General features: G+C 34.5%; 1 protein-coding gene across 1 annotated transcript; it reads left to right on the top strand.

Moving 5' to 3' along the window:
* The first annotated feature begins 8310 nt into the window (after positions 1-8310).
* LOC107818512 (uncharacterized) lies at positions 8311-13000 on the top strand. The gene is made up of 12 exons (XM_075255651.1): positions 8311-8334; positions 8828-9655; positions 9917-9967; positions 10075-10296; positions 10379-10522; positions 11217-11319; positions 11427-11557; positions 11792-11859; positions 12067-12079; positions 12184-12322; positions 12374-12680; positions 12769-13000. Exons 1-12 carry the CDS (start codon positions 8311-8313, stop codon positions 12998-13000), a joined length of 2262 nt encoding a protein of 753 aa, XP_075111752.1.
* The last annotated feature ends 225 nt before the right edge of the window (positions 13001-13225 follow it).

Here is a 13225-nt window from a genome sequence, read left to right as displayed (position 1 = left end):
AATTAAATTAAATAAAAATTAACATGCTTAATAATCGTAGAATACATATTTAATATTTAAATTAAATAAATTTTAGCTGTAGGAAAGTCTATTGTTACTTCTATTTTACCGGGAAATAGAATTTCACTTTTGGAAGAATTACTGTATAGTTACACTGTCAAAGGGTCAAACAACCTTGGACAAGCAAAATTGACTGAAGAAAAGTGCAAGTAAAACATTCATGTTTTTTAGCCCAAAAAAAAAAAGAACACAAAAAAAAGGAACGGAAAATGTTGTTGTACGTGTACTTCAACATGAATCAGAACCATGCGCTTTTTGAAAAGTCAAATTGTTCTCAAAGTTTGTTATATTTACTCAAATACCAGTGGCAACTGAAGCAATAAAGAGATTATTCAGGGGCATAAGAATTCTTCAAAAAAACGGCGTTGCCAAAGTAACTGTGAAATTCCAGAAATATCCTTATGCCAGGCAGACATGTTGACCATGAGCTGCCTGGTTATTCCCACTTATAGTATAGGAATAGATATAGGTCCCACAAACTTTAAGTGCCTTTTTCGAAATTAGGGACCAGTTTAGGTGGTCTTTATGTATTCTCAAAAATATGAATTTTTTCTAAGGGTACTTTTATCCTGAACAAAAATTAAAAATAATTTTTGATTTTATTTCTGAGAAAAACTAATTTTTTAACTGATTCCATAAAGAAGATAACAACTTATGCTACTATTCAAAATAACTTGATTTTCACCCCGAAAGTTTTGACCAAACACCTTCTCCAAAATATAAACATTTTTAGCTTTCTAAAATCATGTCCAAACGGGCTATAGCACTCAATGATAATGGGGTAAAATGTAACATGAGAAAGTGAAAGGGACGTAATTACAAATTTAACAATTTCTATGGATATAAATTGAATTTTGATTTAAATAAGCACTTTCAGCTTCCTGAAAGATGCTTCATTGCATAATAATTTCATTTCTACTCCGTATCCCTGTCCTCCTCTCTTTAATAATTTGTACTAATAAATTTTGTGTTCGATTAGATCTTACTTGGACGACTTAAAACTTATCTGTCATGATCTTCTATGTGGGAATTAGTACCACTTTTTCTTTTGTGATGACAATGTTTACATTGGTAGTATTGTGATCAAGGAGATCCGTTGATTGAGGAAGAACGTACCAACATCAATTCATATTCCCAATCAAGAGGTTGCTTTTCACTACCAAACTCTCTTTCGAAAAGAAAGAAGTTTATTTGGCAAGACGCACATGTATTTATATGTGAGTAACAAAGCTTGTCATGCCTCCTAAAATAGGCCCTAGAATTCACACGCTTGAGGATTATTGCAACTTTTTGCATCTTTATAAGCCTGCCAGACTAGGGTCAATTTCAAATCACTTATGTTATACCAGTATTAACAATATGTGTTTGTTATGCGATATTAAATTATGCATTTAGTTTGGTATAAAATTCAGAATTGCTAATATATTCTCTGCATATGTAACTAACACAATATTTGATTTTCTATGTTAAATGCCACATTCTGTTATGTGGAGATTATATCAGTAATGCATGATTTTACACCACAAACCAACATTGCATAAGTAATAGAGTTTCTATACTGAGATAAAATTTTCTTTGTTCCTCAAACCAAATAAGATCTGTTACTAGCGTAACTCTAATTTATTTCTGCATTTTTCTCTGGTCAACAAATTTGACAAGAACAAGGAGTCAACAGTTCCCAAAGCGTCTTATCTTCCAATAGAGTGGGAAAGATCTTGCTTTTTTTAAAAAAAAAAGAAAATTTGAAAAAAAAGAGGATATTTTTGTGGCATTTGTAAAGTTGTATAAGAGAAAGCATTGTTGTCGGGTACCCATGAAAAAGAGTAGATGAAAAGGTTGCAAAAGTGAACAAAGAGGGTAAAAACAAAAAACATCAAATCAAATACTTTCTAAAGGGAAGCTCTCTGGCTCTCTTTTTATGCTTTGATCAGTAATAGTTGGAAAGATAGGGACGTTTGATTTTTAAGAAGGACGAAAGCCACAGGTAAAGGAAATTGGTCCACCGTGGGAAAGTATGGAAATGACATTTCTTCAATGCCCTTTTCTTATTCTCAAATGAAAGTGATCATGAATGGCATGTGTGTGGAGACCCCTTATTCTTGATTCATCAGTCACATTCTAAACTTTACATATTCAAACGAACTTCCTCTCGGCCTTCTCTTTCGTCAAAGACCCAAAATCGAATTGTGATGCCAGCTAATCTTTAAAATTAGGTAAGTCGATTACTTACAACAATTAATCCAATTAAATATGATATTATGAAGTACAACTTTAAATAAATGAGAAATTTAAAGGTGATACATGCCAACACGGCAATAATCACTGCAATCTCCAAGAGTAGATTGTAAGGAATCACGAATCCTAATTGAATAGGTCTTAGTTGCCTTATAGTTTTGTAATATTTGTTGCTTTCTATAACGTGGTTTCACTTGTATGGGTTGTCTATGTCACGACTCAAAATCCAACCTTTCGTGATGGCGCCTATCATGGTACTAGGCAAGCCGACTGCTCAGACATTTCCAACACTTTTAATCTTTGAAATATACTAAATCAGTTTAAATAAATAAAAATCTCATAAAACAGGATGGAATATCATAACTCAATACATAATTTTTCCCCAAAATCGGGGTGTCATTGAGTACATGAGCATCTAAAAATTATATAGTCTGTACATGATCTAGAAAGTAAAAATGAATAAATAAACTAAAAGATAAGGGAAGAAAGTCAAGGTCCGCGGACACCAAGCAACTACCTCGATAATCTCCAATGGTCTGGACTATACAAATCAGCAATCGCCGTGACCGGAAGCACCTGCATCTGCACACGAGGTGCAGGGTGTAGCGTGAGTACAACTAACTTAATAAGTAACAAATCTAATCTTTAGACCGAAGGTAGTGACGAATTCAAATGTTATAGCCCACTTTCAACATTTAACAGTACGGAAAGTTATAAAAATATGACAGTGATATCTCAAAAATTCATAGTCTACAAGTAAAGGTACAAGAATTTAGCATGCATTCAGATTCACAACAAAACTTAACACAAAACATGGCAGATCCAACCAAGGGCAGATCCAGCCCGAATACAAGTAAACCAGGCCAGATCCAGCCTTAATGCAAATAAACCACGACAGATCCAACCTAAATGTAAATAACTGCTAGCATTGCGCCCACTAGGGTGTGCATACTCCGAAAGAGCCGATTCAGCCCAAGCGCTATAATAAGCCAAATCCTGGTATGAATCAATAAATTCTACTGCAGCGTACAACCCGATTCCATGAATATCACTCACAATAGACCCTTAGCCTCACTTAGTCAATAAGCTCTCCAGTCTCTCAGGCTCACCAGAATCATGATAAATCAACCTAAATAATAGTGATATGCTGTATCAAATAAGGATAATAGAGACTGAGACATATTATGCAATTAATAAGTATGACTGAATACAATTTGACAAATTAAGCAAATAATTCAACATGTGAAACGACCTCTGTGGATACCAACAGTACCAATACGTAGCATAAACAGGATTTCTAGCATGACTGCTAGCTCAGTAGCTCTAACACATGTTGAGAATACGGGTAACAACAAGATTAATCAACTATTCAGTTACATGGAATCAACAAAGTCACAATTCTTTTGGTGCACACCTACGTGTCTGTCACCTAGAACATATGTCACCTCAACACCAATTACATAACATGAAATCTGGGGTTTCATACCTTCAGAACCAAGTTTAGAAGTGTTACTTACCTCAAACCGTGCAAATCTCTACTCCAACACGCCCTTATCTCACAAAACGGCCTCTGAATGCCTTGAATCCATCCAGAAACAGTTCGATACAATCAACACGTGCTAAAGGAATCAATTCCATAAGAAAATACTAAGTTCTGAATCAAAATTAAAAAGTCAACTAAAAAATTAACCCCCGGACCCATGTCTCTAAATCCAATAAAAGTCACAAAATCCGGAAGCTCATTCAACCACGAGTCCAACCATACTAATTTTACGAAAATTCAATGCCAAATTGTCACCCAAATCTCTAGGTTCAAACTCCCAAATTATACCTCAAAATGACACAATCTAGGTGGGAAATTTAATGGAAAAACATAATTATTGAATAAATTTAACCACAAGTTAGTTACCTCAAGAATCTCTTCGAAATCCCTCTCAAAAATTGCCTAATCCCGAGCTTGAAATGTTCAAAAATGATAAAAAAAAAAAATCGTGAACCCTTGAACTAATATGCACTGCCAGTGGTTCTGCTTCTACTGTCCATAAATCCGCTTCTACGGTCCTATATCCCGCTCCTACGGGTGCGCACCTGTGCAAGCCTATCCGTTTTTGCGGACCAGTGACTCCAACTCCCTCTCAGCTTCTACGACTATCCTCCGCATCTGCGAGATCACATGTGCGATATTTTTCCTCGCACCTATGAAACCACCTACACTTACCCAGAATCGCATTTGCGACCCCATGACCTTTTCTACGGTTCCACACCTGCGGCCTATCCCTCGCAGGTGCGGTTGCACGAGACCTGATCACACCAGTTCCTTCAAAACTCCAAAATCTAATTCGAGTTTAATCCGAATCACTCCCGAGGCCCCTGGGACCTCAACTAAATATACCGACAAGTCCTAAAATACAATACGAACTTAGTCGCGACTTCAAATCACATCAAACAACACTAAAACCACAAATCACATATCTATTCAAGCCTAATGAACTTTTGAACTTCTAACTTCTATATTCGATGTCGAAACCTATCAAATCACGTCTGATTGACCTCAAAATTTGCACACAATTCACAAATGACAAAACGGACTGACTCAAACTCCTGGAACCTGAATTGATCCCGATAACCACAACGTCCACTCTCGGTAAAACTCTTAAATTTTCAACTTTCACCATTTCAAGCCTAGTTCCACTACGGACCTCCAAATCACAATCAAGACACATCCTATGTCCAAATCACCCAATGAAGCTAACGGAACCATCAAAACTCCATTCCAGAGTCGTTTACATACAAGTCAACATCCGATCAACCATTTCAACTTAAGCTTCCAACTTTGAGACTAAATGTCTCAACTCATTCTAAAACCTCTCCGGACCCGAACCAACTACTTCGGCAAGTCACATAAAAATAATTAAGCAGGGAATGAGCATTAAATAAGGGAACGAGCTACAACTCTCAAAATAACCGATCGGGTCATTATACACATGCCAATATTACAACCCGCACATGGCACCTTGTGCCAACATTATCAATAATAACCACACAGATAACTCGCGTGCCGCACTGACAACTTATGTGCCAATATTACAATCCACCTCGCATGGTCACAAGCTCACTATCACAATCCACTCGGTGTGATCACATGCTCAATATCCCAATTCTTCCAATGTGGTCCTGGGCTAACAGTCCAACCATATCGCAAAGAAAGCAGATATACAATAATACTTGTGCATGATTAATGATCATTAAGTTTCATACTCATAAACTGGTATAAATGACAAGATATAGTATATGCATGTGCAAGTGTACTATCACACCTTAAGTTAACAAGAAAAATTAGAGACACCAAGTAGCACATTGAAAACAACACAACAAATTACGTAATATGCATTACAAACACAAAGAAGTCACACCACCACACGAATATCACCAATAACAAGCCCCCAGGCCATAACATATTATCCCTAATGTAGCCCACTTGTCTTACCGCGCGTGCAATAATAAAATAAATGCCCGCCTTGTCTCGTCACACGCACATCAATAATTATCTCACCTTGTCTTGCCACATGCTCAAACCCGATATATATACATATAGCCCGCCTTGTCTCGCTGCATATGCAAATATAAATAATAACAATAGCACGATAAAAACCTCGTGCAAACACTCCAACAATCCTCTCAATAATTCCACATGTGTCAAAGTCACAATCAATATAACATATCAATTCAGGTGCCCATATGCCACATCATTGCTAAAACAACAATACCAAAATTACAACAACGCATAGCCCACAACTTAATGACAATACATGCAAGAGTATCAATAACAACACAATGAAACATAATTAACTCAACAATAAAAGATATTTTCATAAAAGATAACTTCAATTGAAACATGTTAATAGCTCCCAATAACTACAACTCCAATTAAATGCATATGGATAAACTCAACAATAAAACATATGACATGTAATAACAACCTCAATTAAATGCATATAGGAGTAAACTCAACAATGAAATATAGAATATGTAATAAAAACTTCAATTAAAGCATATAAGAGTAAACACAGCAATGAAATATAGAACATGTAATAACAACTTTAATTGAAGGCATATAAGAAATCTAAGAGTCTAAAACGGTCAATTTTCACATATAAGATCATGCACACACTCGTTACCTTGTGTATACGTCTTCCATATAATTCAAATAGTGCAATTAACCAAATCCTACTTGGTAGTTTTCCCCACACAAAGTTAGATAAGATACTTACCTCAAAAGTCCTCAATCAATACTCTAAAAATGTTTTTCCTCTAATATTCACCTTTGCTCTTCTCAAATATAACTAAAATTGACTTAATAATATCAAATAATTCAAGGGAAACCAATTCCAATAAATAAAGTTAAGATCTTTACATAGTTCCGTAAAAGTTAACAAAAGTCAACCGGGGCTCGACTAGTAAAAATCTGAGTCCAAAAGTAGATCTCGACTAACCATAAGCCACAATCCTATATATGTATTTTATTTTCAAATCCGAGTCCAATTCGACTCTCAAATCTAAAATTTTTATTTTTTTAAAACATAAACAAAATCCCCCCAAAATTTCTTAGATTTCATGAATTAGATGTTAAATCTCATAAATAATCATGTAATATAACTAAAATAGGATAAAAATCACTTGCCCAATGACTGTGTGTGGGAACCTAATTTTTTTCCCGCATGGAAATAACTCCTAAAAATAGACCAAAAATAATTTTAATGGATTTTATGAGTTTTTCATTATTTAGTTGAATTTTATGCATTTTAATATATTCAAATCATAGAAAAAAAACCATAAAAATTATCACATTTTAATTTCATGTCATCTTAGGTTTAATTTACATTTAGGAATTAATTACATTGAGTTAATTGCATTATCAATCAAAATCACAAAAAATAATACTACATTGGTCATTTTGTTTGTATGTTCAAATTAATTAGTTTAAATTGATTCACAATTTTAGTGCCTTAGTGATGCAAAATTGGAGTATTAAACTAAGAGGTTAATTTTAAAAGAAGAGGATTTAATTGATTTTTGAATTGGGTTAATCTTGCAAAGGAAAATAGGTTTGCTTATTGAGGCCCAGAATTCCAGCGGCCCAAAACCCCAATCTTCCGACCCGCCTAACCCATTTTCCCTTTACCTACCCATTAAAATAAGGAAATTTTACCACCTATAGAATAGCTTAGTACCCTATTTATATTCTATAAATACCCTTTTAAAATATTACATTCTATAAATACCCTTTTTAGTTTATAGCAAAAAATTTAAATTTAGTTCCATCCTAAAATTAAGGCTTAATATATGCTACAAAATATTTTTCTATCTCATTTTTTTTATTTTCTCTCACCTAATTAGCGTATATCTCCTCTCATCAGCTTTTCTCTCTCTTCTTCAATACACTTTTCCCTCTTCTCCCACAAACACACGTTCCATACACTTCAAAAACCCTCCTCCGCCATTATCGCGTATACTTCTCCGCCATTATCACCCCACACGCCATTCTTCTTCGCAACTGTTCTCAAGCGTATTTTGACGGGCAAGTTGGTTCTCAAGTGTTTTTTAGAGCTTCACAGTTGTATTTTGGCAATCTTCTCCCCGTAGGTAATTCAATTACTTCGAAATTGCTTTTTCATTAGTTTGTTTCAATAAGTTTTTTTAGCGAATTTACACAATTTTCTGATATATCTTCCATTTGTATTGTTAATCACCAGGATTCTTTGAGTTTTCTCTCTAATGTCGGATGCAACGCCACTCAACAGACTACCCAGAGGTATACCCACCAAAATTCTCTATTTTGATGGGCCCTCTTTCTCGTTGCAACTGACTCAAGCGGAGAAAGATTTTGCAGGTTTATCAGCATCCAAAGTTGATGAAAGAAGAAGTAAATTACACAATGACAAGTTGAAAGAAGTCCAAGTTGATGAAGCTTCAAAAGAAACCAAAAATCAAGTTCGCTCAAAGAGGAAAAAACCTATGAAAGATTCAAGAAACCAAAAGGTAATTGGTATTTGTTACATGTATTCTGTTGTATTCATATGTATCTTCTTGTATTTTTGTACCTTTTTGTATAGTGTATTCTGTTTCTTCTATAGTATGTTTATGTATTCATGTGTATTTGGTTGTTTCCAACAGTTCATTTTTAATGTAATCTTACCTGTATTCATATGTATTCATGTGTATTTAGCGTTTGCTAATGTATATTTGCGATAATTCAATTGTCCAGTTTGACCTCAAATGTATTCATATGCATTCATATGTATTCAGGTGTATTCATCTTAAATATTTTGTATTATATTTGTATGTTACAAAGTATGTTAGCATATATTTAGCCTAGTCACTGTATCTAGTCTTCTGTAAGTGTTTGTAGTTGTCTGACATGCATTTGGCCTTGTCACTGTATCATGTCTTACATGTATTCCAAAAAAACCTAATATGTATTTTTGCAATGTATTCATCTGTATTAACATGTATATTTCAATGTTCATTGCAGGGAATTGATTTGTTTGTGAAACACCAGCCAAAATTAGCACCCCATATTAGTAGTTACACTAACACTGATATAGTATCCCAGCTAAAAGATAAGCTTACTCCCGATCAGTTCCAACAATTCGACAATACATGCTTTGGCTCATTTCTTCAAATGAAGCGATTTGATGTTCAACATCAACTCTTCAGATGCTTCATGGCTCGACAGTTAAACAACACTCCAAACAATGTATTTGCAGTATACGTCAATGGTACTGAATTACATTTCACATTAAGGGAGTTTGCGCTTGTGACTGGCCTCAAATATGTAGGTAAAGATGAAGATTTTGAGTTTAGTGAAACTCCTCCTAACCGGCTTATTGCGACTTATTTTGGAAGTGCTAATATTGTAAAGAAGAAACACTTGAGACAATGCTTTAATGACAAGGCATGGGGCCCCGACAATGATGAGGATGCTTTGAAGATATCTTTGTTGTATTTCATCCACACCTTTATATTTTCATCTGAGAAGAATAGTGCAACTATACCGAGGCTAGATTTTTACTTAGTAGAGAGTGGGCGCTATTCTGAATATTACTGGGGTATTAAAGCATTTGAGCTGTTGATAAACTTGATTAGCAAGAAGATGGATGCTTTGAAGAAGTATTACAGGATAGCTGGGATGCCCCTAGCTATGCAGGTGTGGTTTTATGAGTGCTGTTCTTCTGTTGATTCCAAAATTGCAGTCCGAGTCTGCGACGTGGTCCCCAGAATACTCAATTGGAGAACCACCGGAAATCAGCCAACATTTTCTTATCTGACGAACGACATGTTCAAAGACACCGGAAACACGGTAATATACAAATGTTATCAATATTCTGAAGATAATTGAACACAAATACATCTATAATTTGCATACATTTGCATTCAGTTAGAGGGAAAGCCTATTGTAATATACATTGGATTCATAAGCTTATATACATGAATACTTGCATACATATTAATACATTTTAATACATTCTAAATACAATAGAGTTAAATACACCTGAATATAGCATTATACAGTTCTGCATTAATATGTTTTTTGTAATTCATAACTTATTTTTGTTCACAGATTGTGTTCAAGGACATCACTCCTCTAGATATAGAGCTTGTTGTTATTCAGGTTTCTCAAGTGTGCGCCGATATTGAGAAAATACCTACTCCTGCGCATTCAGACTAATCGGGACAGGATACGGATGACTTTTCTCCTACACCCAATCTTCAATCAAGAAGAAACATATTGAAAGTGTTGGTCCATCTTCATCACCGCCACATAAGAAGGTCAAGGAACAACCCAAGATTCCTACAAAAGAACCAGAATATCAGCCCAAAGTCCCTCATGTTTGTGTTTCTGACATTGGACATAAACTTGTGCATGACCATCAGCTCCCAGAAGGCCAAAATGAGGAAGTATCTTCTTTGAGGAAAGACCTAAAATCATTCAAAGAATATGTGAGTATTTACCCACCGATTAATCAATAAAGTTTGATAGCTATGTGTTTTAGTATTTTTCTAACTATTTTGTACTGTTAAGGTTGTTGGAGAGTTCAAGTCTCTAAGGACATTGATCAATGATAACTTCAAGATGCTTTCAGACCATCTTCAACAAAATCAGCAAACTGAACCCATAGTGAGACATGATGGTGGCATTGACACAGATGTCGGAGATAATAATGAGGTATAAAAGCAGTTATCATATTGAACATACGTATTTAGCTGTATTCATATATGTTTTAATCTAGCCATTTTACTGTTGTATTTAACTGTTATTCAGCTCTATATATATGTATTCTGACTTTTAAATCTTAACATATTGAGCATATTTTTTTAGATGTATTCATAACTGTGTTACACTTAATCTGTAATATAACTTTAAACTGCCATATTTATTTTTATTTCAACTGTATTTACATGTATTCTGCTTGGTTAATCTGCATTTTCTGTAATGTATACTAGCTACTTATATGTATTTAATCTTTTTTCTAACATTAAGTTACCATGCTAACAATGATACATACAACTACCAGAAACTATTTCAGAGGTACCGTCCATCATACCATCTACCACAAACCAAGAGGATGTATCTAAAGAATTCTATGTTTCTCAATTTAAACTGGACGACAAGTTTCTACCCAGTCAAATTCCAGAAACTAGAATAGTTGTTCACGCCAGTGCAAAAAAAGATGAAGCCACACCAGTGCAACCTCAACGAAATAGGTGACCAAGTAGATGGAACTCTTCGCCTTATCAGTCTAACTTCGACTTAGGAGGTAAGTGATTTTACAAACGTAATATTCAGCATTCATCTTGATTGAATCATTTATAGTAGTCCATAAACACAAATTCAATTTACAGCATGTTCCTCTGTAAAGTTGACACCCATCTTTGAGAAAAGACACCCGTTTGAGGAAGATCCAACAATGGGGCCACATCCTATGTTACTCATTCAAGAATATGACAAGTGGGTTCGTGAAGGTCTTCTAGCAAGACATGATCAGAAGTGAGTTTTCCCCCGTTCATTGTATTATGTTTTCATTTTTTTAAGGTATGTACATAATGAGTTTTATATCATACTTGTAAAGGTAATCTCGACGGCCATTACAAGAAAAACAAGTCTATACTTCACATTCTATTGGATTTTGGAGTTGATCACGTTGATTCCAAAAAATGGTTTTACCTTCTATCCATTAACGGGAAGTTATGGGATGACAATGTGAGTCTTTCCCAAAAATGATAATCTTATCTTTAAATAATAACATGTTGTTTTATTAACTTGTATTTAGTTGTATTATTCAGTTGTATTCAGCTGTATTTTTCTTTGATTTCCTATGTATTCAGCTATAGTCAATTGAATTGAACTGTATTATTAACCTATAGTTAACTTTATTAAAACTGTTGTATTCAACTGTATTGAACAATTGAATTACCTGTATTCATCCAATGGCAGTTAAATTCAACTGTTTCAACCAGCTGTCCAGATCTGTATTCAACTGTATTACAGTGTATTCCACCAAAGTCAGTTGAATTGAACTGTATTATTAACCTATATTCAACTCTATTCTACATGTTGTATTCACCTATATTAAGGAATTGAATTAGTTGTATTCATTCAATGTCAGTTGAATTCAACTGTAGTCCATAATCTGAATACAGTTGTATTCACCTGTATTACAGTGTATTCCTCTATTTTCTGTATTCATTTGTATTCAACTTTTTTTTTAGCATCTGTATTGAGGTATTCATATATATTATTTCTTAGTTCAAGCAAATAAACTCATACTATCTACCAACCTCTTTTGTTTATAGCATATGGATGTCATATTCTACTATTTGTGAAAGATGGGCAAGAACAATCAGCATAGGGACTTCACGTTTACTACTGTTGATTGTATATTCAAGACAAGAATAGCTGAAATATATGACAGGTATGAAGATACAGATAGTAATGCTAATGTAGCCAAACAAGAAGACGTTGTATGTGAGTATATTAGGGGCTACAAATTGCATGCTAATGTACCCTGACATACAGTGGATAATGTCTTGATACCAGTGAACTTGAAGGAAAAACTTCATTGGGTGTTGGTTGTTGTGACTTTCAAAGATAGATGTATCAAAGTGTACGACTCGTACACGTCTTCCGGTAATGATGCATACGTAGTCTCTGAGATTGTAAAGCTAGCTAAGCTACTACCTTTGTATCTGTCAATTAGTGGCTTTTATAGAGATAGTCAAGGCATTGACTGGTATGCTTATCCCGCATACACAAACAAGGATCATAACGAACCTTTTGAAGTTATCTTCGTTCCAAATCTGCCTCAACAGAAAGCGGGCAGCATGTAAGTATCAAATCATCTTTCTTATATGTTTTATACAAATCTAATTGTATTAATATTTTATATTCTGTTTCAATCAATTATTTTTTAGGGATTGTGGAGTGCATGTTGCAGCCTTCGCGGAGTTTCTGAGCACTATTGGAGAGATTACACAAAAAACACCATTTGATGCAACTCTTCTCCGTCAAAGATATGGTGCTCTGTTATGGGACTATGCTATGCGCAAGATAGATGCTGATGCAATAAGCGAGAGTGAAGCACCTTCAAAGATTGAAAGGCAAATCTTTGAGTCGGAGGCAAAGATGCAGATAGTTTTAGAATAGCTTTAGTTTTTTTTTGAGTTTAGCTTGAACAATGATACTGATTGTAGTGGTTTTGGTCGTAGATGCTATTTACTTACATGCTGAAATTTGGTTAAGTTTGCTTGAACAGGTTTTAGTTAACACACATGTTAGTTACAATTTCTGAAACTTTATGTATGCTGAATGATTTTTGTTAATGCCAATTTTTGAATTGTATTCAGCTGCATAAGATCAGCTTTATCTTTC

The sequence above is a fragment of the Nicotiana tabacum genome, chromosome 6, assembly GCF_000715075.1.
Source record: "Nicotiana tabacum cultivar K326 chromosome 6, ASM71507v2, whole genome shotgun sequence".
Taxonomy (NCBI): domain Eukaryota; kingdom Viridiplantae; phylum Streptophyta; class Magnoliopsida; order Solanales; family Solanaceae; genus Nicotiana; species Nicotiana tabacum.
Note: the sequence above shows the minus strand (reverse complement) of the source record. Positions and strands in the feature narration are given on the sequence as shown.